This window comes from Eublepharis macularius, chromosome 1, assembly GCF_028583425.1.
Source record: "Eublepharis macularius isolate TG4126 chromosome 1, MPM_Emac_v1.0, whole genome shotgun sequence".
NCBI classification, from domain to species: domain Eukaryota; kingdom Metazoa; phylum Chordata; class Lepidosauria; order Squamata; family Eublepharidae; genus Eublepharis; species Eublepharis macularius.
The window spans coordinates 201,928,158-201,953,398 of NC_072790.1; the positions used below are offsets into that span (position 1 = coordinate 201,928,158).

The 25,241-nt window shown below is 43.4% G+C and overlaps 1 protein-coding gene across 1 annotated transcript in view; it reads left to right on the forward strand.

The window, feature by feature from the left end:
* Nucleotides 1-25,241, forward strand: part of TTC7A (tetratricopeptide repeat domain 7A) — a 243,016-nt gene that overhangs the window by 75,974 nt on the left and 141,801 nt on the right. Inside the window, exons 11-12 of the mRNA XM_054984113.1 lie at nucleotides 1,991-2,095; nucleotides 15,781-15,898. Coding sequence (XP_054840088.1) covers nucleotides 1,991-2,095; nucleotides 15,781-15,898 — 223 coding nt within the window. The remainder of the gene's footprint in view (nucleotides 1-1,990; nucleotides 2,096-15,780; nucleotides 15,899-25,241) is intronic.

The window sequence follows — 25,241 nt, forward strand, 5'->3', positions numbered from 1 at the left end:
ACTATTTCCTCTTCAGAGCATCTAGGGGAATTCCTGCCTTAATCAAGAGACCCTATTTTAATAGCAAACTATTAAAATCCACACCTCTGGCATTTGAAGATCAAAGGATCTTGGGGGTACAATCAAGAGTCTCAGAGCTGCATCACGTATCACATATGGCAAAATAAACATGGTACCATCTGGCACACAGCAGAGAGGATATAGAAGCTGACCCTAATCTCAGAGACTGAGATCATTAGGCTTAGTTCAAATGTCACTGGACTTACAAATATACCCTTTCTCCTATATAGTGGATGGCTGCCATTCATTCATGTGGTAGAAAGTGCTACTATTGCGAAAGTTTCAGGGGAGGCAAATCCCTTGAATAGTCTTACCAACACTGAGCTGAGTTTCTCCTGGCTCTTTTTCTGTCTATATCATAAAGCACTACACCTGTGCTCCTCCAGGCAATTGTCCATTTCCTATGTATCATCTTTAATGTTCACTCTATAATCTTTCCTGTAAGGGGATTAAAGATTGCCTTGTGAATTAAGCGTGTTGCTGTAAACTACAAATCAACTATTTTATCAATTGATGTCAATACTGCAGATTCAAGCTCATCAGTAAAAGGAATCGTCTGCATAAATTCCGCCACTTTTTCCTTTCTGCTTTTCTAGTTCTAAAAAGTCTCAGTTCATGGACTGCCAGAACCTCTTCAAAAGTGTTTGTGAATCTCAGCCATATCACTAGCCCTGTTTATTAAATTTGGCTTCCTCTGATGTTTCTGCTGAACAAGAAACTCCAAACTCTCCTTAAAATTTTACTTCAATCAAGGTTCAATGTCAACTCTCTGAAGCACCAATAATTCTGTCCCCCAATCCCTCTCAGCTTCTGTGAATACTACAGTCTCTTTGGTTGTATTTTAATCCCCTCTTTCTTTTGTTTATAAGGGCCTCAACAGGATGTCTATGCTTTTTAATAACTCTATGGTGACAAAATTGTTGATGGGGTGTGGCTTTTCCAATCAGTATTGCTAAGGGCAGTGCTTGCTCAACAGGAAGGAGAAGCAGGCTTTTCACAGTTTTTCACTAGTTATTTATTTCATTGGATCCTGTGTTGACTATGATGTGACCAGTTTTTTGTATGTTTGACTGCTTCCGAATGGTTAGTGAAGATCAGTTGATCTTAATAAACATGAATGGCAGGAAACTATTTCTTCACCATCTCATGATGGTTGGTGGCTGAGACCATCTAGGATTCACCTCCCAGACAGTGAGGTAGAAGAGGTGGGGTGGGGTGGGGGACTGTTCTTCAATAAGTGTATGTGGAAGAGAAAACTATTACCAATGTTAATAATGCAATGTAACCACTAAGAGAGACAAAGTCTGAATGTTGGCATTGGCTTGAAGGAGTTTGAGTGATGGAGACTGTTGAGGAGAGTGGGGAATGGATGCCATTGTACAGATAGGAAACACCATTTCCACTGCTGTCTCATTCAAAAGGAAATTAAGCCCTGCAGTGCTGCACCTGGAACTTCTCACTGCTTGGGAAAAATGGAAAGGGGGTAACAGTATTTTCAGTGCTGCAGAACATGTGATTTAATAAAATCCCTCTGAGCAGGTGGAAAGTTCTATTTTCTGACCTCTGGGACTGGGAGAGAGAAAAAAGTAGGCTTCCCTTTATTCATTATGTTTTCTCTCATCCTTCCTCCAAGATGTACAAGATTTGGGGATTCCCCCAAACCATTTTATCCTCACAACAACCCTGTGAGATAAATGAGGCTAAGGGATAGTAAATGGCCCAAGATTTGAACCTGGTCTAAGTTTCTAGCCAGTATACCACACTGTCTTTCAGCATCTAATGCAAGGGTGTGATTTCAAAAACAGATGCACCCATCCATTTTTCTTATGTGAAGCATTGCAGAGAACTGGGGAGATGACATACTAGCCTATGCTTCAGAAATATATCGTCTTAATTGTCTCTTTGTTCTCACCCTCTTTTCTTTGCCCAGTCCGCACATGCCGTCTCAGTGCTCAAAGAATGTACAAAGCTTCGTCCTGCGGATCCTACAGTCCCTCTCCTGGCTGCCAAGGTCTGCATTGGGCCGCTGCACTGGGTAAGCAAGCTGGTGCAGTGCTTCTTACATAATGCATTAGGTGCCGCATTGACAGCCCTTGAGTGTAGTTAAAAGAGAGGAGGAATGGGAGGCATTGGAGGAGGGGAAGGATGGAGAACAGCTGCAAAATTATAGATCTCCACTGAAATGTTGTGAGAGGGGGGGCACTGGAATGCTGTTCTCTGATGGTTCAGAGCAAAGGAAGAAAAAAGAGAGCCCATTGCAGACTGGTAATAAATTGCCAGCGCAGAGCTGTTCTCTTGAAGTGGTTTTGCCAAATGGAGCTTGAACAACTAGTTTTCATCTCTTAATGATAGTGATCGCAGCCCAGTCCTGTGCAAATGTATTCAAAAGTAAGCTTTGTAGGCTACTGTGTGCATAAGATTGCAGTCCAAATAAATCTAGCAACTAGTCTACCCTGCTCAGAAAGCTTGTTTTACTCCAATCAGCAGCTGGCTCTTTTTATTTTATTCTTCATGTCACAATGGCTGAGGGTTCCCCCCTCCCTTCCCATTTCAGCCTTGTTAAAATGTACCCTCTTGTCACAGCGACAGGGGTGGGTAGAGGAAACCATGCCTCGCAAAATGCTGATTATCTTCAAGAGCAGAAGCATCTGCTGGGCTTTAACTGTTTGGTGTTTATACATTCTCAAAGTGAGAGCTGGCTGTTTCTATCAATATATTCTCCACCAGGTGGCCCTGCAGTCAGCAGTGGATTACGGTTGCGAATATCCGCTAAAATCAGAAGAGGCAGACTGCGGAGAAAGGAAAATATATGGTTGCCAGCCACGTGCTTGTAGATGATGAATTGTCTTGCTTTTAATTGATTTGACTGAATAATGAACAGGTGGATATAAATATTACAGTATCACAATACAGATGATAAAACCCTGAGGATACTCAATGCAAACCTCAGATTCTCTCAGCTAACACAGGCAAATTATTTATTCATAGGAGAATCATTTTTCATGGTTAATATTAAACATTGTAAAACCATTTGAAATGTACTGCCAACTCAATACTTTTAAAAAAATTAAACTATGGGAATCCAGTATGAGGAAAGGGAGTGTGGATCAATAGTCAAACACATATCATAGTTCCAAATGCTATCTATGTCATTCTCCAGGGGAAAAGATCTCAGGTAGCAACTGCTGGGAAAAAACTTTTCTCTTGAGATTCTGGGGATCCACTGCACATCAGAGAAGGCAGTTCTGATCTAGAGGGACCAATAGTCTGGCATGATATAAAACCATCTCATATGTTCAACTGTGAACTTAGTAACTTTGCTTGGGATACACCTACAGACCCAGTTTTACACCAGGAAGCCATCATATATATAGATGACATCTTTAGTCTGTAGTGTTATGAATCTCACTGGCAAGTTCCTTTGTAAGGTACTTGGAATCCGCTACATATGTTCCAGCCCATTATACAGGAAACTTAATTCTGGAAATATTTTTGTTTGTTTGTCCGTTTGTTTTATATCCTGCCTTTCTTCCTCGTGAGGACCCAAAGCATCTTATATCCTCCTCCTCCCCTCTAATTTATCTGCACAACAACCATGTGACTGGGCCAGAGCATGGAATTGAGTATGTGTGAGTGGCCCAAGGTCACCCAGCAAGCTTCCATAAGCAGACCAGGATTCAAACCTAGGTTTCACAGATCCTAGTCTAATCACTATACCACACCACACCACATTCTGTGCCACTAACATTCCTGTTCAAGTGGAGCCAGGTCAGTTCTCATTTAACTCGACATATTTTTGTAGTTAATTACTTACTTACTTAACTGAGTGGATGACTTGATTAATGAATGCAAGCTTAATGTAATAAAGAATATGCTTTGCATAAGAAGAAAATTGATCATATGAAGATTTTAATAATTAAATGTGTCAGATTCTGTAAAAGTCTACCTATTGAAGTAAATGGTTACGATACACAGGAGCCCATGTGCCAACCTTGTATCCAGTTTGTGTATGTTTTCCTTTCTCTACTACATCCATCTTACCAGGGCAATTGGCCTGTTTTTCTAAGAGTCATTAAAATTTCATAAACATGCCCCTAGTTGCTTTTTAAATACAGGAAAATACATGGGGCATATTACAAGAGGAACACATTTCAGGAATGTGAGTGTGCCAATGGTGCATTTGTGCCTCCTCCACCCATCACAGCATTGACCCCAAATATAGTTTATTTTCTCATTATGAATAAATGCAGCCATTGATGAATATGGAAGAATATAAGTGGTTGCAGTTGGAAAGCTCTGTGACTTACGAACAAATCCAGTTTCAGAAGAAAGGGTTTTGTTTCTTCTGCAGCTGTGTTCCGGATTATAGCCCATTTGCTTTGTACCATAGAACTAAATGGGCACATTGCTGAGCTCTGTATATGATCCAGAGGACCCATAAATGTATACTGTTTGGTTATGCTAGAGTCTGAAGGAGTTTAGAGAGATGAGTTTTGATTCTGCTTAGAGTAAGTAGAATCTCTACTCTTAACAGTTACTGAGACAAGATTAATCGTGTGGCTCCGAAACTTCCATTATAGTTTTAAAAAACAAATTTGACATGGTCTTTAGCCAGTGGGTTGGCTTTCGTTGTTCCACCAGCAAAGCTCAATAGTTCAGCCTTGAGACAGCTTCTTTCCTAAACACTGTAATTACGCTTATTGTGTGCATTCTCATTGCATAGTAATAAAATTAGAATGAGATTCTTGTCAAGGGAAGTCGAGTGACCTAGTGAAGAAATTATCAGTCATGGTGTAAAAAACTAGGTAGTGAGGTATGTGGTATAATGGCCTAAATGGAAAATCAGCTACAGTTCAGTTATAAAATATTAAGTGGGTTCATTTTCAGGAAGCTTTTAAAGTGTGACATACTCTGTGTATTTCAAGCTAGCTATAAATATGCTGTTAGTTTTGAAATAAATTTAGAAATGTAATTGCCAGTTAGAAAGAGAGAAAGAAAGAAGATGAACAGAAAAAAACCCACTACATGTAAATGATCTCCTGCTGTGTTCTTGCCCTCTCTAATGCATGTTCTTGGTATGATGTTCGATCCTATTTAGTTGGGTGGTAGAACTTGGGGAGGGTGGAGTTTGAGAAGGGTAAGGATAACAACAGAGTGTAATGCCGAAGTCGGGATTCGGTTTCGTTTTCCCGGCCATGTCGGACGCTCCTCTCCGCAGGTCCGGGAGGAAGCGCCCAAGCAGCCTGACCGGGTGGTTGGCCTGCAAGGGTTAACTCCCAGGACTCCCAGTGATGGGGTCAGGGTCCGGAACGCTGTGGGAAGAGCCCCCTGAAGTCGATGCAGGGGGTAAATTGCCCGTTTGCTCCTACGGAGGCCGACAGACTTGCGCAGCACATCGCGTGCTGCCGGGCCATGGAGAACGGCAACAAGCAGATTTAAGGTGAAAACCTGAAAGTAAGCAAATCCCTTCTGTTATTCTAAGCGTATGCGAAGGATTGGTGGGAGTTGAAGCTAAGAAGGTTCGGATATCTTCCCCTTCATTGAGTTTTGGAACTTAGTTGGCGGACTCCCCCCCCCCCTAAGATGGCGACGAAAAAGTAGAGCCCTGCTGTGGGCAAATCTGTTTTGGCTGCTTTGCAGGGGAAAGGAGAGTCTCTTGAAGAGGTGGTTAAACGGTTGGTCGTTGAAGCTATGAAGCCCTTTGTTGATAAGCTAAATGAAATCGATCAAAGGGTTGGCTTAGTTGAGAACGAAGTGAAAACCATTAAAGACGTAGCGTCTGGGGCAGAGCAGTCTGCTCGGGAAAATGCATTACTCATGAAAGTAACAAACAAAGAAGTAAAGCTTTTGGAGAATCAATTGATAGGGTTACAAGTGGATCGTGCTCAGACGGTATTGCGTCTTCAGAATGTGAAGGAGGAGGAAAGTGAAAACTTAAAGGATTTGGTGTCGGAACTTTTGACGTCATTCGCAAAGGCAACTAAAGAAGAATTAAAAACCGATATTCTGGAAGTCCACCGGACATCTTCAAAATATGCAATGAAGCGTCAGCTGCCTCGCGAGATTATTATCGATTTTTCATCTAAGAAGACTCGGGACACCATCTTATATAATTCGTACAATGTGGACTTGGACTTTCTGGGTAACAAGGTCAAGATATTGAAGGACGTTCCATTTTTAGCTCGGAAAAGAAGATTCAAATATAAAAGGTTTGCAGCTCTTCTGAGGAAGCGTGAAATAAAATACAAATGGTTATTTCTGGAAGGCATCTGGTTCAGTTATAAAGACCAAGCCTACAAGATAATATCGGAAGCACAGCTGAGGGACTTTGTGTTTAATCATCAAGAGTTTCAGCAAGGAGAAGATTTAGGATCTGAAGGGGGAAATGGGGAGGAGGGAGTGAGCGCAGCTACTGTAGCTGTTCAGAGAGAGCTGCGACCGAGACACGGGGGGGGGGGGGGGAAGAAGACCTGATCCTGACTGTAGTTTGTACTTTATAAGATCTACCAATCTAATAGCATGTTAGAAAGTTTAACTTTAAATAATTGTATTATGAAGGGAATGCAATACTTGTAGATGTAGTGCGTGTTTTTTATATGTTGTTTCTTCCCTTTCCCCCTGTTCCCTTTTTCCCTTCTTTGTAGTTTTTGTGGTTAGTAATTAAAAATAAAAAAATTATATATAAAAAAAAAACAGAGTGTAATGCCAAAGTCTACCTCCAAAGCAGCCATTTTCTCCAGGGGAATTGATCTCTGTCATCTGGAGATCAGTTGTAATTCTGGGAGATCTCCAGGCCCCACCCAGAGGTTGGTAAACCTATCTGCAAATCCAGCCTGAATAGAAAAGGCCACAGTGTCAGCACTGTACTTACCACTGCAGGGCAACGTGCTGACAAAAGCGCAGTGTGCCCTGACTGAAGGGGTAAAAAAGTATTCCGAGGGAACTTCCCCTCAATCCAGAAAGGCCAATCATGTACATGAAATAAGTTTCCCCAGCTAAAGATGGGAAGGGTATTTGTGGGTGAACATCCCTCTGGAATAAGTTTTCGTTCCATATGGATTGGCGGGAGTGTGATCCAGAAGACAGAGGTCACAACTCTGCATGCAGATATGTTGTCCATTTCTCAAACACATCACTATGTCACTAGTGAGTTATCTTGGGCTGTTTTTTTGCTCCTGTAGGGCTATAGAAGTCATTTTTTCCCTCTTCATAGATCTCTCTCAATTCACAAGTGACTTCAGGAATTTCATCAGGAACATGTTTTGAAGCCTTTCTTGAAAAACCTACAGGACAAGAGCTAAATAATCACTTGTTTTAAAAGTTATAATAAAGCAATATTTTGAAACATTTTTAGCATACCTGTAGGTCTGTGAATACAAGAAATGCATAGCCAGATTATGCCATAGACCATCTAGTCCAGTACGTTTCCTGCAGTGAGCAGCCAGGGAAGTCTAGGGAAAAGCTATAGTTCAGTGGCAGAGTCAACAGTTTGCATGTTAATCATTCTTGTTGGTTTCTTCTCATGATCTCGTTTACTGTCAGCCTAAGATGCTGGAGAGCTACTGCTGACCAAGTAATGCATGTCTATAAACTGACTTAGTTTTGCCAAACCCATATTGCGAAACTTGGAGATTTAGGGACAGAGTTTGGAGAGGGAGCTCGACAGAGATGCGATACCATAAATTTTGTCCTCTGAAGATGCCATTTCCTCCAGATTAACTGATCTCTGTAGTCTGGAAATCATACATAGTCCCGGAGGTTGGTAATCCTAGGCTGACGCAACATAAATCAGCTCTTTCTTCTGGACAACAAGGCACGATGGAGAAATTCTCTGCTGTTTTATCCATAATTTGAAGGTTCTTTGGAGGTTAGCTGGTCCAACTACTGTTCATTTTAGCATGTTCAACAAATGACCCTCCAGGCTCTGCTTAAGATATCCAGTGAAGGAGAGTCCATGACCTCCTGAAACAGTCTGTTGAACAGCTTGTAGTTAGAAAATTTTCTTATAATTTAGCCAAAATTTAGTTCCTTCTAATTTCCACTCATTATTTCTAGTCCTGCCCTGCCCTCTGGAAAAAGAGAAAAAGTCTGTTCCATCTTCTAAGTGACAGGACTTCAGGTCATGTCACCCCTTAGTCTTCTCATCTTAAGGCTAAACATGGCCAGCTCTTCAACCTTCCCTCACAGGGCTGTGTTTTCAGACCTCTCACAGTCCTGGTTACCCTCCTCTAGTTCATCACTGTTCTTAAAAAGTGGTGCCCAGAACTGGACACAGTACTCCAGATGATGTCTGACCAGTGAAGAATAAAGTGTACTATTGGTTCCTATGATCTGGACACTATAATTCTGTCAATGCAGCCCAAGCTTGCAAAAGCTTCTTTAGTTGTTAGCTCATGTTCAACTTGTGATCTGCAAAGATGTCTAGATTCTTTTTCATGTACTGTGGCAAAGCCACATCTCCCCTATCCTATGCTTGTGCCTTTGATTTTTTTGTATCCAAATATAAAGCTCTACCTTTATACCTACTGAAATTAATTCCTTATGGGCTGGAATTAAGTCCAGTATAGCAGATCCCCTTGTCCCCAATATCTAGCAGCAAGGGATACGCTTTTTTAAAAATATCAAGGCTCCACTTTTAGCAACTATACCTAAAGGTTATTGAGAGACCTATCCTTCATGGTTTTGGACTGACCTTTCTTTCTGATATAGTATAATGTTGGTAAGATAGATTGATCCATAAAATGTGTGGGTTTAGAGCTGCAATGGGCATATCTGTTTAATTATCATAGCTTCTTCCAAAGAATTCTAGGGATATTATTTTGCATGCATTTGTATTTATTTATCCTGCTTTCCCCCCCAGTTGGGACTCAAAGTAGCTTAGAGCATCATTTTCCCCTCCTCCATTCTCTCACAACAACAGTCCTGTGGGGTTGTTGGTCTGACTGAAAGTTTGCGATGGGTCCAAGGTCACCCAATGAACTTCCATGGTAGAAATAAGAATTCAAACTCAGGTCTCCCAGGGTCCTAAATAATCCCCCACTTTATCCACTATGTAATGCTGGCTTTTGGTGAGGATGCTGGAAATTCTCTATTAAAGATCACTTACTCCCTCACAGAACTATAGTTCCTAAGATTCCCTGGGGAGGGGAATGACAGTTAAACCAATTTAATTCTCTGGCCTGGAAAGGCCTGACTTAGAAGTTCAACCTTAGGTGGCCAAGATAAGCATAAGTGGGGGCAAGGGGGAAATGGTGTACTCCTGTGATAGAGCACCTGCTTTGTACACAGGCTATTGTAGGTACCATCCCACATACCTCCAGTTGAAGGATCTCAGATAGTGGGCATTAAGAAAGACTTTTCTTTGCCTAAGTCCCAGAGGGTTCCTGCCTGCCAGAACAAATAATACTGAGATAAATGAGCCCAGTGTCTGACTTATAATAAGGCCAGTTTGTATATGTTCTAAAGCACAATAAAAGACGTTATTAGACAAAATATAGGAACAGAGGGTACCATTCTTGGTGGGGCAAGAGATTTCTATAAATGTTCTTAGGAATGGCTTTGGGATAATCATGTATGTGAAAAGTATGCGTGTATATGTGTGAGTATATATATATAATTTGTTGTCATTATTTTCAATAGCCACTAGTCACAACAGCTGTATTATTAATAGAAGTAAAGCAGTCCCACATTTTTGAAGCAATTTTACATGCATGTCTAGCACATCGAACCCTTTCACTTGTGAAAAGAGTTTATTCCGTGAACTAGCCATATGAGAAGTGAATTCCACATGTTCTAAAATGGTGCCCTGCAGAAAAAGAAGAAGAAAAAATAAGTCAGAAAAAGCATAAGACAACAAGAAATAGTTTCTTTTTTTAAAAAAAGGACTTGTGTGTGATTCATTGTTTTGGAACGGGGTGTGTGCATTTAGATGTGCATCCCATTGCAAACATCTGCATTTGCTTGCACACTTCGGCACACATTTCAAATATGCCTCTGGATGATGCCCGTGGTACAACAAATGACAGGTGTATAAAAGCCAGCTTCTGAATTGTGGCCAGAGGGACTAATCTGGGGAAACGTGGAAATGGTTTCAGAATTGTCAGTGGGATGTGCCTTCAGTAGCAAGAATCTCACTGTAAGTCCAGCAAACCGTATATAAAAGTAATTGTAAAATACAGAGCCGTAATTTACCAAGTATTCACAGTAGTCTTTGCTTTAGTTAAGGTGTTTTTTTTTTTAAATCTCATTTTTAAGCTGCATGGTTATTTTTTATATTAGCTCTGCTTAGGGAGGTTTGAACACTTGTTTTACTGATGAGCAGGCTTGACCAACTTGAAATACTCCTGGCTTAAGTCCTCTTTGCGCTTAATATTTCTTAGATGTACACATAAAATGTTTTCAAGTGTACATCTACAAATATAGTGTGAACATGACAATCATGTTCGATGTTATTATATGGGTAAAATCGTCAGAGAGCTGAGATTCGCTGCAGCTCATTATTATGTGTGCATTCAGTGGATATGCTGCTGAACAATGTGTGAAACTGTCCTCATAGGATCCTGGGGCAGTCTGAGCAGTGGGAATGGGCTCGCTGGCCTTCAGGTCTTTTCTAGTCCTACATCGGTATATGATTCTGCAAGCAATGGCCATGGTGTTAGGGTTTAATTTTGTTATGCGCCCCCCTTTTCTCTTCTTCTCTGTGGCACTTCCCTGCTATTAAAAAAACCTAAACATTTCCCCTCTGCCCCACTAGCTATGCTAAATTGCTGTTAGTGATAGCAGAGGCTCTTGTTTTTAAATCTAGAGGGTACTGATTTAATGTGTATAGCTTTGGTCTCCTGGAAAACAAAACAAGAAAACACCAAGAGGTGCCAGATGAATACCAGCTGGGTGGCAGCATGCCAGGGTATAGCACCTGCTCTTCCCCATTCCCTTGTCAGTGTGCCCATGGGCTTGGCTCTAACAGGCTTTCCAAAAACCACAGTAAAATAACATGGTTAGCTGGAAATGACAATCAAGAGTTAGGCTTCTAGCAAAATGCACAGTGTTCAGTCATGATGGTAGTGGTGGAGGGGCAAGAGAATCCAGAGCATTATGTTTTTCAGTGACTGAACACAGTTGGTTGGCAGAGCTTGCTGAGTCTCATTTGTGTGAGCATCTTTGATTCAAGAGGGGTTTGACAACTTGTTCTTGCTCTTTATGATAGCTGAGAAAGCCTCAGCTTTAGCAGATCTCTTAAAGTGGTCTGTGGTGTCCTTGTCACCCCAGCATGGCCTAAAACATGCAAATCACCCCTTCAGTCAGTCATCCTGTTCTGTTAATATCACCATCTACAGTTATGAGAGCAGAAACAAGAACATGAAAACCCTTGGGGAGCATGAGCAATCTATTAATTTTTATCATGCATGCTCGGTCTCCAAGGAATTCCATGTGGTGTACATGATTTTCCTCTCCCCTGTTTTAACTTTACAACAGTGCTGTGAGATAGGCTAATCTGAGAGAGAGGGAGACAGAGAGGGAGAGAGAGAGAGAGTATCCCTGTCCCTTTATTGAAGCCTCTCTGAACCATTTCCTTACAGCACAGCTCTATTACCAGTGTAAGAAAACCCTCCTGAATCATTTGGTTTTGCAGAGTTTGTAGAATGCCAGGAGAATGGAAGCTTTCCATAAAGTGGGGACACTACAGAGAATGAGCATGTATGAGCATTAGAGTTACCAGCCTCCCAGCTGGGATGGAGAATCCCCTGCTCCCAGCCTCCACACATCCCCACCTCTCATCTGGCTGGTAAGGGGGGAAGAGGCATGGGGAACAGGCCTAGGAACCCCACAGCATGCTCTTGTGCACTCTGGAACACTTTCACATCTCACCAGGATTGATGTCATTCCAGGCTCAGCAGAGAAGTGATGGGTCGTGCATGAGACCAGTTTGGTAAAAATCAATTTGATGTGACCCATTGCTTCCATGTTGAGCTAGGAATGATGTCATTCCTGGCACAATGTGGAAGTGTTCCAGAGTGTGCACATGCTGCGTGCACACGTGAGAAAAGTGCTCCCATTGCGCCCTCCCCCCACGACTCCTTTGTGCCCTGTTTTCATACCCTAGTGACCTGGAAACCCTAAGGGGCAGCTGTTGATTTTGCCCATTTGCAGGGTGGCAGCTGCAGAAGGCCCTGTTCAGATATCATATGTCCCTCTAATTTCCCCCACATTGGTGCCACTTCTTCTTTCTCATGTCTGGGGATAGCTTGCTAAGGAGATGGCTTGGCTAGATCTTTCCTCCAATGTGATGATTTTCTATTGGCAGAAAAATTTTATTTGGGAGCATTCACATAAGTAACCTCTCTATCCCCTCTCCCCACCTGCAGCAGTCCAGAAAATTTTTATCTCTTGGTTATGCTGATTGTAGAAAATGTCCTTCAGCAACCCTTGCATCAACTCTGAAAGATAAGCTACTGTTATCTCCTACAGTTGACCACTGGTGTGATCAAAGGTTATCAATTAACCATTGTTATTACATTATAATAAAATATTGTCAAATATATCCTGAACCCAAGAATGCCACTATGTATGTTTCAACTTGCCTTTTTATTGCATTACTAGCAACAGAACCTGTTGTGTGGAAAAATACAATGGGCTCTAGAAAACTAATTCGGTAGGTCCCTGCTACAGGGCTTTGGGAGGGCTGCTCCATGCCAGACCTTTCCGCCGCCTCCATGGCTGCTGTGGGGCCTTGGGAAGGCCGTGCTGCTGCACCAGGCCTCCCCGCTGTCTCCATGGCCACTGTGGGGCCTTTGGAGGGCTGCGCCACTGTGCTGGGCCTCCCTGCAGCCTCCATGGCCCCTCAGAGGCCTGGCATAGGGGCAGGGAGGCCCATTGCAGTGGCGTGGCCCTCCTAAGGCCCTGCAGTGTCTGTGCCCCTGTGCCAGTCCTTCCTGCTGTGGCGGTGGCCTCCTGGGGGCCTCCGGAGGGTTGTGCCACCGCACTAGTTCTTGCTGCTGGGGCTGCAGCCTCCTTGGGGCCTCCAAGGCAAGTCGTGTTGCTATGGTTGCCAGGCCCCCTCAACTTCCAGGTGGGGGATAGGGGCTTGGCACTTATCTTGGGGGAGAGGGAGGTGTGCGCACGAGCGCAAAGCGTGTGTGTGCACCCCCCACAAGCGTGATGATGTCACTTCAGGAGTGACTTCATCGCGCGGCCCCTGGGAGTGCGCCCAGGCTCCACAGGGGCTCAAAATGGGCCCAGTCTACACTGAAATGGGCCTGTTTTAAGGCACTGCAGAGTGCAGGAGTGCTCCTGCGCTCCACAGCACCCCAAAATGGGCCCGTTTTGCCACGGATCGGGCCCGTTTTGAGGCACTGCAGAGCACAGGAGCGCTCCTGTGCTCTGCAGCGCCTCAAAACGGGCCCGATCCGTGGCAAAACGGGCCCAAAATGTGCCCGATTTTGGCCAAAACAGCTCCGTTTTGAGGCGCTGTGGAGCACAGGAGCACTCCCGTGCTCTGAAGCGGCCCTGATCCAGGCCAAAATGGCCTGATCCTGGCGGCTGCTGCACTCAGGAGCATGCAGCACCACAGGGGAGTGCACACTGAAGGTGCGTGCCCCCCTGCTGGTTAGGTAAGTGGGGGCGGGGAGTGGGGGGAGGATCCCCCCCGGAGGTCTGGCATCCCTACGTGTTGCTGATGAGTCACTTTTTATCCCTGTGGAGGGGTCTGCAAATGCACCTGTGCAAGGATTAAAAGTGAGTGGTCACCAATATGGTTTGCCTTTTATGTAGTAGAATAATGTTAATAGTTAGCAAGGCTATTTCCATTTTAAAAGTTAATTTCTTTGTTTCACAATAACAGATAACTAATTTGGTTTTGTAATTGGCATAAGTATGTGACCAATTGATGATTATAGTTTTATTTGTTGCACTAAAATGTGTTTTAAAAATACATAACAATATTTGATGAGGCAATGGACCAAATCTTCGGGTTTTTTACTGATCAAATGTATGACTATTATACCTGTATTAGAGATGCAGGGCTGAGGGGCTGAGAGAACAGTGGCTTGCCTGAAGTTGGGTGTTTTGTGTGTGTATTAGCAATTATGCTTCTGGTAGGCTGAATTATTTTTATAAAGCATGAGTTCAGTGGTACCTTAAAAACTTACAACATTTGTTCCGGCATGAACTTTTGCGAGTCAGATGCTTCTTCAGCTGCTATGACGAGGAATTATTTTTAACCTTTATAGGATGTAAGAAGTGACAGAACTGCTTATATTGACAAGTCTGGGCATCAAGAATGTTTTTCCTTCAGGTCCTTAAATATTTACTTCAGTTTCAGATGAAACCTTCAAAGAAAGCTTCAGCCTCTAATCAGTTTCCCAAAGTAGGAGTCATAATGCTGTGTTGTGCGGGTTGGCTGTTAAATCTAAGCGAACATTGTTGATTATTGCTGACAGGACCTGCCATTTATCCTCTGAGCTAATGAAGTGTGCCGTTGGAGACTCTCAAGCAGGTCCTACTTCTTCCACCTCTAGCACATCCTCAAACTTTAGAACACTTACTGGTGTGCTTTGTCCAGCTTTTGTTCTTCCTGCTTGTAAATTAACTTGGAGGGTCTCAAAATTCTAACTTCACAGGGCGCCATTATCTTAAAATAAAAAGCTGGCTCTGGGCCTGTGCCTAACCACACCAGACCTGCAGCAATGTAGCAGGCAGGGAGATAAAGCACATTGGCACAAATTGTGACACTCCAAGCTGAACTGTAACAACTGTGGTACCAAAATCTCTTTTGCTAGACTCTCTTTTCTGCTAGAAATATGCTACTCTGGTGTGTTGCAACCTGCAAAGGGAAAAGAACCTTAGAAGAAGAGCTGCACTTGGAAGATTTATAGAGGAGTTGCTGCATTACCTGTCAGACTGAGACTTGGAACTCTTTTGAGGGCCAGGATTCAGCTCTTGAGCCAGTTTGGTATAGTGGTTAAGAGCGCGAGACTGTAATTTGGAGAACCGGGTTTGATTCCCCACTCCTCCACCTGAAGCCAGCTGGGTGACCTTGGGTCAGTCACAGCTTCTAGCTGTCTCAGCCCCACCCACCTCACAGGGTGTTTTGTTGTGGGGATAATAATGGCATAGTTTGTAAACCACTCTGAGTGGGTGTTAAGTTATCCTGAAGGGCGGTATATAAATCGAATGTTGTTGTTGTTATAGTGTGTTCTCTTACTTAGTTATGTATCTATAGCTTTAGATAGTTCTGAATCACTGAAATGGGACACAAGCTGCTGCACTTCTAGCTCCATTCATTTTAGGGTAAAAAGACAGCCCTGCTATCCACAGAAGTCACTAGAGAAGCATGGGTGAGGAACTGATGGAGGAGCAGGAGAAGAGAAACTGTCTTGTCTCAGAGCCATTGAGTCTTTAAAGGGAAAAGAACTCTGGCGAGACCAGGCCTTGAAAGTCCTAGGAGGGGCTGAAGATACAAAGAAGTGGAGGGTTCCTGTGAGCTTGTTCAAAATGCACATCTCCCCCCAATGAAAGGTTAAAGCATGCTTGACACCCATCTTGAGTAAAGGGATCGAGTTTTCAAGTGAGTTTAACCTTCAGCACCCCCCTCTCTACAGAAACAAAGTACTGGTCACATTGTGTTCATATATGGATCCCCAAAGGCTTCAGATTACAAGGGCTTTTTGTAATATTTATCTCATTTATTAACTTGTCTCATTTATTAACTTGTCCTTGCAGCTGGAAGAAGGAGAGTATTTTGCCAAGATGGTGATCGACCTGGGAGAAGATGCTGGGGAGCTTCTAGCAAAAGGCTACCTGGCCTTGGGCCTAACATACAGTCTTCAAGCAACTGATGGTAAGGTATTGGACCCCTTAAATGTGATCCATACAGTAGCTGTTCTTAGCTTAAGCGGCTGAAACATGGAAGTTTAAGAAATCATGCACGTGGGGTTTGCCTTGCAGACTAGGGTCCATCCACTACAGCATTCTGTTTCCACCAGCAGCCCATGAATGTGATAAGGATGGAGGTGAGATGGACCCCTCTATTCTACCACTCCACTGAACAAAATTTGAAGGCCTCCTCCACTAAAATAGTTCTTCTGTTGGAAGAAGAGCCATTTAAACTGGAGAAGGCTCTTAAGGCTGGAGGAAGGCCCTGTGGAGGACGGTTGGACTCACCTGTTTCATTTAGCTGTCATGGCTGTTGATAAGAGAGACCAATTATAAATTTGTCTAGTGCTTTTTTTTTAAAGCTACCAAAACAAGAAGATAACATATCTTGTGATAATGTCCTTGAAATTGATTGTACTAACTCACACTGTGTAATCTGCTTTGAGCCTCAGTGAGAAAAGCAGGCTATAAATAAAGAAAATAAATAAAAACTAATGAAACTTGAAAAAGCTCCTTATCCCCAAATGATAGAAGTCAAGGATTGTTTGCCAGGAAAGATTCAATATGTGACAGATTCATGATCACATTTTCCAATCTTAATATTAAAATTCACAGTAGCAAGATGTGGAGGGGGCAGGAATTTGGACAGGAGTGGTAGCAGGTAGGACTTCCTCCCTTTGCACATGCCATTTTCCCATGAGGAATGCTACACCTGAATTGCTATTATTTATTATTCATTTAAAACATTTCAGTGCCACTTTCCCACTCAAATGGAAGCGAACATTAAAACATCAATACATTAAAACCACATTTAAAATATGAGTGCATATAAAATATTTTAACAATTCAATAAAAAATATAAACACATAAATATAAATAATAACACAGCCAGGGAGGAGGGCCAATATCAATTAGAGGAGTGCCAAACAAAACAGAAAAGACTTCACTGCTGGTTGAAGATAACGATAGAGGGAGATAGATGAAACTCCTTGAGGAGGGAATTCCGAAGTGTTAGTACCAAGAAGGCCCTTTCTTGGGTTGCTACCCATCTAGCCTCAGATGGCAGGGGCACCCAAGTGAGGCCCCTGAAGATGATCAGAATGGACAGTAGGGGAGTAGGCTTTCCTTAAGGTATGCTTGCCTCAAGCCATATATGGCTTTAAAGGGCTATAGCAGCACCATGAATTGAGCTCATAAGCAAACTTGGGAGGCAGTTGTAGATAGAACAAGACTGGAGTGAAATGGGCCCTACAGTCAACATTCCGACAGCAACATTCTGTACCCACTATAGCTTCCAAACAGTCTTCAAAAGCAGCCTCATTAGAACACATTGCAGTCATCTAATCTAGGTATTACCAGGGCATGCACCACAGTGGCAAGATCTTTCCTGACCAGAAACAGCTTGCTCAGCACTGCCTCCTCTTTATCCAACAGGCAACCCGGGTCCAGCAGCACTCACTCAGTTACAAACCTGCTTCTTTAGGGGAAGTGCAACTCCATCTAGATCAGACTTTTCCCCCACCAGTAGAATCTCTGTTTTGTCAGGGTAAAGTTTCATTTTGTTAGCCATCATCCATCAGTTTGTTAGCCGTCATCCATCCCCAGGCACCATGGTTTCCACAGCTGCCCTGAGATCTGCTGGAAGCATGAAACAACAACAACAACAACATTCGATTTATATACTGCCCTTCAGGACAACGTAATGCCCACTCAGAGAGGTTTACAAATTATATCATTATTATCCGCACAACAAGACACCGTGTGAGGTGGGTGGGGCTGAGAGAGCTCCAGAGGGCAGTGACTAGCCCAAGGTCACCCAGCTGTCTTCAAGTGGAGGAGTGGGGAATCAAACCCGGCTCTCCAAATTAGAGTCCCGCACTCTTAACCACTACACCAAACTGGCTCAAGAGCTGAATCCTGGCCCTCAAAAAGTTCCAAGGCTTAGTTTGACAGGTAATGCAGCAACTCTTCTATAAATCTTCTAAGTGCAGCTCTTCTTCTAAGGTTCTTTTCCCTTTGCAGGTTGCAACACACCAGGGTAGCATATTTCTGGCCAAGGTAGCATGTTTCTAGCAGGATGGAGAGTCTAGCGAAAGAGATTTTGAGTCCCACGCTCTTAACCACTACACCAAACCGGCTGAGTGTCATCTGCAGATCGGTGGCAACTGGCAATTCTGCCCATATCTTTGGGTGATCTCTCCCAGAAGCTTTTCATAGAATTTCAAAAGCGTGGGGGACAAGTCAGAACCTTGTGGGAGCCCAGAGGTCAGAGGCCAAGGGGTGTAGCACACAGCAGTCCCTCATCACCACACTCTGAAATCTGTCTTTGAGGTAGGACAAACACCAGAACAGTGGCTTCCAGTCCCAGCCCTGAAAGGCAATACAGAAGGATATTGTGACAGATGGTATGAAAATCTTCCAAGAGGCCCAGGAGAATTAGTAAGTTAACACTCCCCCTCTCTATCTCTCAGCACTGGTCATCCACTATTAGCTGCAGTATGAAGAAAATAAAGGAATCTTCAGAGTTTTTTTTAAATTATAAAGTAACCTTTAAGAGAACCAGTTAAAAGAAAAGGCTGTCAAATGTACATACACTGAACTCACTGAAATGGTTTCCTCCTTTAAGTGTAATAGGGCTACATGTGCCAGGCAAGGCTGTGGCTCTCTGCGAGGTATACATACATTGGAAAACTTGTTTGCTGCTACAAAACAAGATCACTTATTGACAAGTACAGATTTCTTCTGTTACATTTTTTTTTGGCTGAAAGTCTCTTTTCTGATGTTTGTTCACAAAGTGTCTCCTGCAATTTCTGCTGTCTGGCTGCAGTGGCAGTCCGGCTTCCCTTATGTCATTCAGAATTTATATTAGACAAGCAAAAGCTTTGAAAGGGTGAGAAACACTCCCCTGGGCTTCACTCAACAGAAAACATGCTTGAAATGAGCTGCTCCTGAACAGAAGGTGGATGAGTTGTATTGTTTTTTGGAATTTCCCTCCTTCTTTATCTTGGTCTGGTGACAATGTAACTCTTTGTTCCAGAGAGGTAGTTGTGTTAGTATGCTGTAGCCAAAACAACAAAGAGTCTCATGACACCTTAAAGATTAACTAATTGATTGGGGCATAAGGAGTATATTTGCAGGAATGGGGAGCTAGAAACCCACTCCTTTGTAGTCCAGGATTTGGCCCAAGCAGTTCCTCAAGTTGCCTAATTCCTTTTTGAGAGTGTTGCCACTTATGGCACTGGAGGATGACACCAGAGTGTTTCATTCCTCTAACATACAGCTTCAGCTTCAGTTATCTATGCAATTAATTAGCAAGGTGAGCTATTATGTTCTGGGATTTCTTGTGAGGTGAGGGTTATGGTGCTGCTGAGCTAGGGAGGAACTGATCTGGGGGGCTAGTAATTAATTGGTTCATATATGGGATAAGCTATGATTTGGATCCCAACCATATAGAGGTAGTACAGGAGGATGTGGCAGTGTGAGGAGAGTTAGTTTGTGGAGGCAGTTAGGGTGACATGAGAGGGTTCACCAATTGTCTAGTCTCCTATCCATCCCCACGGAACTTGGAAAAGAGATTTTCATTTGATCCTGTTTGACCTTGAACAGTTTCTCACTACAACATGATTTAGTGAGGGAAGAAGTGGCTGACCTGGTATGTGTAAGGTGCTAACACCTTAGTGACCCATAGACTTACAGTTCTGGAGTCACTCCTACAGTTAGCCAGTCCTGTTATAAGGGACTGATTTTGACCACAATCAGGGCTCATTTCGAGGGGGAACACACAGGAACGCAGTTCCAGCAGCTCTCCATAGAGGTCACATGTCAGGTAGCCACGCCCATCTGACTCTCGGCCATTTTGGGCCTGTTTCGGCCTGGATTGGGGTTGAAATGGCCTGGATCGGGTATCTGACAGGTGGTGGATCATTCTCCCGCTCATCAGTGGCCCGATCCTGACCATTTCGGGCCCCTTTTCAGTCATTTTCATCCCCTTTTTGCCATTTTGGGTCCAATTTTGGCCTTGAATGGCCAGGATTGGGTCCAAAACAGCCAGAATAGGTGATGTCAGGGTGTGTGGCATACGCAAATCAGTTATACTAATGACATGCTTCCAGTGATGGCAAGAGGTGTGGCATATGCTAATGAGTTATGCTAATGAGTTCCTCCAGCTCTTTTTCTACGAAATGACCCCTGACCACAACCATTCATTGCTGCAAGTACAAGTGTACTGAAGTGGCATTTTTACAGCAACAAAATATTTTAGAGATTAAGTGCTGGGAAAAATTCCGAAGGACTAGAAGCTATGCATGTTTATCTGGAAGTAAATTCACTAAGCTCTGGGGAGCTTACTCCCAAGGGATGCTGCTGCTTAAAATGCAACTGATAGAATTATAGGAGTCAGTTTTAACTGATGTCATTCAAGTTCATTTGCTTGTTTTGTTGAGTATTTTTGTTCTGGTGTGTGGTGTTTCTTTTAAACTACCTAAGATATTTATTTATTTATTTAATTTCGTCTTATACTCCGCCCTTCCTGCTAGCGGGCTCAGGACAGATACAGCTCCTCTTTTTCTTACCTTAAACTTTTTACCTCAGGAGAGCTCTGGTTACAACCAACACTTCCTTCCCCCAAAGTGTTCTCTCCTTTAAACATTTTTACCATGAGAACACCTTCCCTTTGGGGTTTGAATCCCACCACTAACACCACCTGTGATATTTTGCCACCTTTATATGATTTCTGTAATGGCACCTTGCTATACGGTTCTGAAATGGCCTATATTATGCAGCCTCCCTGCTTGTTTTACAGCAGGCTTTTAATCCAGTGGCACTGGCGGTGGGGGTGGGGGTGGGGGGGAGACCTAGCTCCACCCTTCTTTCGTCCCTTCTTTATTGTTTACTTGTGCATGCACAGCATGCACAGTCCTGAGGCTGTGGGGTGACGGCACTTCCGGTGACATCACCGTGGAGGCGCAGGGGCGAGTCCACTTCACATCAGGTCAATTTTGGCCTCAAATGGGTGATGAAGTGCGGGAGTGCTCCCAGGGTGGCGCAATGACACCAGTGACTGTGCATGTGCAGGCCTACTGATTGTTAGGTTCTACAGCCAAAAATTCCTCTGGGGGTGGCTGCCCCTTCCCAGAATGCATGTGTGGCTTGTTTTCCACTGAAACAGCCCAATCTCTGGGAGGAGTGAAGCTCCTGACCCTCAGTCCCTCTTTTGCCACCAATTGGAGAGGCTCTGCTTAGATGATCTTCTGTCAACTTCATTCTTCCCATAGACAAAGGAGTGAGAGAGAGATGGTCAGGATGGCTGAAAAAGCCTTATTCAAAAAATGCACTCTGCAGTATGAAAATGGCAACGACGGATGGGCACACTCTTTGCCTCATCTGTTTGGGAGAGGGGCATAATGTTAGCTTGTGCAAACACTGCCAGAGCTTCACTCCTAAGGCCAGAGCAGAAAGAGCTACTGGGCTCAAGTTCACCTTGTGGGAATGGGCATTGTCAGCTGTGGCTAGTCCATCTAATAAATCCACTAAGTCCTCTGCCCTGGCGGAGCTCACAGATCAACTGGATCTGACACCAGCCGTTGCGCCCTTGGAGTCGCCAAGTCCCTTGAATCCAACAGCACCATGTCAGATTCAGAAACATCACTTGACATTGAGTGCATCAAGCTCATTGGACATGATTCCATCTTGGATCTGCCTGTTGGGTTCATGCACCCCGAGCCCCTTGGACCCAGCAATGTTATGGATCTAACAACACCACTGGGCTTCAAGCATTCCAAGCCCACTGGCTTTGACAGCTCATTGGATCTGTCTAGAGAACTTTTGGATCAGATGATACAAACTCCGTCCATGACACATGCCTTTATGGACCTGCTCTCAGCTCAAAGACCTATAGGGCATAGGTCTGAGGGAACTGAAGGGCCAACTTCAGAATCTCTGGAGCGACCTGGAAAAAAACCCAAATCTAAATCAAAGCACCCCAAACATAAGAGGAGTGCTCACAGGATGCAGGTCATAGACCTGGAGACTGGGGATCTGGAGGTAATGGAGACCTCACGTACACCTTCCCTGCACAGAGGCTCCTGTTCAACTTACTTCTCAGAAGAGGAAGGGGAATTTCCCCGAGAACCCTCTTACATGGTCTTTAGAGGTCACAGTCCAATTTCACATCAAAGCAGCATAAATGTTCAGCATGGTATCAGGAAGCATCACCATCTTCCGTATGTGGCCGTGGTGAACCCTAAAGAGCAGATTCTGTAGGATCTTCATTTAATCTTACACAGCCTAGAATGCACCATTGATGGTATTCCATTCCAAAGTTATCCATGGTGTTTCATCTACCTGATTTGGATCCAGAGCCTGACTTATGAGAGTGGAGCCCAAGTCTGTCATCTGAATGGTCACCAATGAGTCTGTGGGAGATCCTGTTTCTCCCATGGATGATTTTTGACTCTACGCCAAGCAAATGTTCAGAATGGCAAAATCCCTTGACAGAAATGCAATAAAGAAATAGATGTGGCTTCTTCTGAACCAAGTCCCAAGGACAAAATACTGCAACATCTCTATTTTAGGAACCTGGCCAGCATCATGTTCCTAATGATTGAGGGGTTCCTGGACTTGACGTATACACTTTGTCAGAAACCAGCTTCTATTCCCCCTACATCTAAGAAGGCTGGCTTTATAAGACCAAGGAAGACAAGACAAATATCCTTTTCTGTTCACCCATCCTCCTCCATCATCATTAGTCACAGAGGAGATGCAATCCAGACATAGGCAATGTCACCATTCTGTGCTTGCTGACAGAGAGGGAAAGAAGCTAGAGACAGAAGGGCTATATGTCTGTGGCCCTCAACATCAAAATCTCTAATTATGATGTTATTATGGAGGCTTATCAGATCTTCCTTTGGAATACGATGGTTGTGTTCAACGAGCTTCAGCAGTAGTCCTTTAGAGGCCTACATGGCTTCGATCGACGGCTCTACCTATTGAGATGAGAAGCAGAGAGGAAGAGACATTATTCTCCACAAAAATTGACGGATATTTATCCTAAAAGCGAAAGGATCAGCAAACCAGCAGATCCTATAGATCTCTCTCACCCTTTCACCAATCAAGTTCTCAACCTTTCTACAGGCAGCAGCAACAGCAGCAGTACAGGTGTTGCTACCCCAGATATCATCCTTACCAGCATCAGTATCCTCACAATTGCCCAAAATCTACCAGTCAAGGGTAGTATCAGAGCTGTAAGCCCACTCATAAATCGAGACAAGGTGTCTCATTAACAGGGAGCAAGGATTCAAGCCTAAGTCAGAAGCAATTCTAACTAGTGCAGGAGAAACCTATTGTTTTTGATGATAAACTAACCTACTTTTATGCAGCCTGGGCTTCACTCACCATAGATGTTTTGATGTTAGATGTTATCAAGAGCGGTTATAAAACTGAGTTTAACAGTTCCCCTTCTGGGAAGGGGCAGATGCTCACTAGAGGAATTTTTAGCTGTGGAACTTACCACTCGGCAGGCCTGCGCACGTGCACTCCCATGTGTGCCTGCACAGAAGACCTCAATGAACAACAGTTACAAGTAAGTGCAGCCCTGCTTTATTTACCAACAGTGAGTCATTATTCTTCAAGAGGAGTTTAGGTGTTAATGATGGCCAGACCTAACACTGAACTCAGATAGAGAGGGAGATTTGACAAAAGAGGAGGAGAGGCAAAATAAACCCATTCCTGGTTCCATTTTTTTAATACTGGGCAATGTTACATCTATACCAGGCCTATACTGCCAGTAATGACTGCTGCTACTTTGTTTTTTTTTAAGACTGGCTCAGTTCCTGTGAAAGGCCAAACTTTAGTAGGTAAAGTTTGTCCTGGCGTGGAGATAAAGTAACTGGAAAATCTTTAGCTCTTTAGTTTCTGTGAATCAAGCTGCTGTTAAAGGCAGAAGAACAGGGCCAGCCAAATAAATAAATAAATCTATCAACCTCAGCACTCATAGAAAAGATCCAGCAAATACATCTTATCAACATAGAAGAGATCCAGCAATACATCTTTTCAACATGAGAGTATCAAACTGCATCTCAGGGAGTGACAGGCCATTCCAGTGATCATATCAAGTTCTTGCATCCGTTAGCTATCTGTAGAAGGCATCCCTGTATTAAAAAGTGCAACTGGCTTTACGGTGCTCATTTGTTCCATTTTTTATGTGTGTGTGTGTGTGGGGTGAGTGGGTGGGGAGTCATTTATTTGTAAAAATCAAGGCCTGTTGGGCTGGGTCTTCAGAAGAGCAAAGGGCAAGAGAAGGTGCGGCAGGCTAGGCCGTCATCTGTCATTTCTAATTTGTATTCTGGTTAGGAGCCAAAAGTCCATCCCAGAAGAGTTTCAGTATCCCCTGAGGACATTTGTGCTGGCTGAACCTCTGGCAGAGTTTTGTCCTCTCTTTCCCAAGCCAGCAGGCTCCCGACACGTCTTCTACATAGAAGAGACAGCAGGTGCACCACCTAAGCTGTCTATCTTGGGCAGCCTTCCAGCTGATCGGCACAGATGACCATGCAGAACTGCCAGGGCTCAGAGAACAACTCTAAAATCTGTCACTGAAATATTTATGCAGCTCTATGCACACAGGTTGACCGTTTTCCAGAGAGCCAAATGCTAAATACATGTAAAAAACACAGAGCAAATAAGGTGCTAGTCATGCAATTGTTGGGACTGTGTAATGTTCAAAATACTGGACGTCTGTTTTTGAGTTACCCAGTACCTATTCAAACATAGATATTCAAAGCCAAAAAAGAAAAAGCAAGTAAAGAATGAAGGTATTATTTATTAATTGATTTCAGTATTACCCTGTTTTTCTATCCACAGTCCTCAATAGGTTGCAGCAATAAAATAATAAAAACAAATATTTTAAAACAGATTAAATAATAGATAACTAAAAACAGAAGTTGGCTTCTTTAATAGTAGAGAAAAAACTGGCACTATTGTTACCATATGTGATTGAGTAGATGGGCATTCTCTAGATATAGCCGTATATTCCTTAAACAGAGCCCTTGCCCACAGAAATGGCCTTGTGAACCCACTGAGGAGAAATTAATTATTCACTGCAGCTTCTCACTCTCTACTCACAAAGTTGCTGGCTTGGATTTTAACACTGGCAAAGATGCAAGTTAATACTGTTAGGAACAACAGTCTTAAACATTCCCAAGGATCCAGTAACCCTAAAAACACCAATTTAAAGCAATGATCCACACACAAGCTATAAAATGATTCTTGACTGGGTGATGAATTGCCTAATACAAGACCTGAAGAGGGTAAAG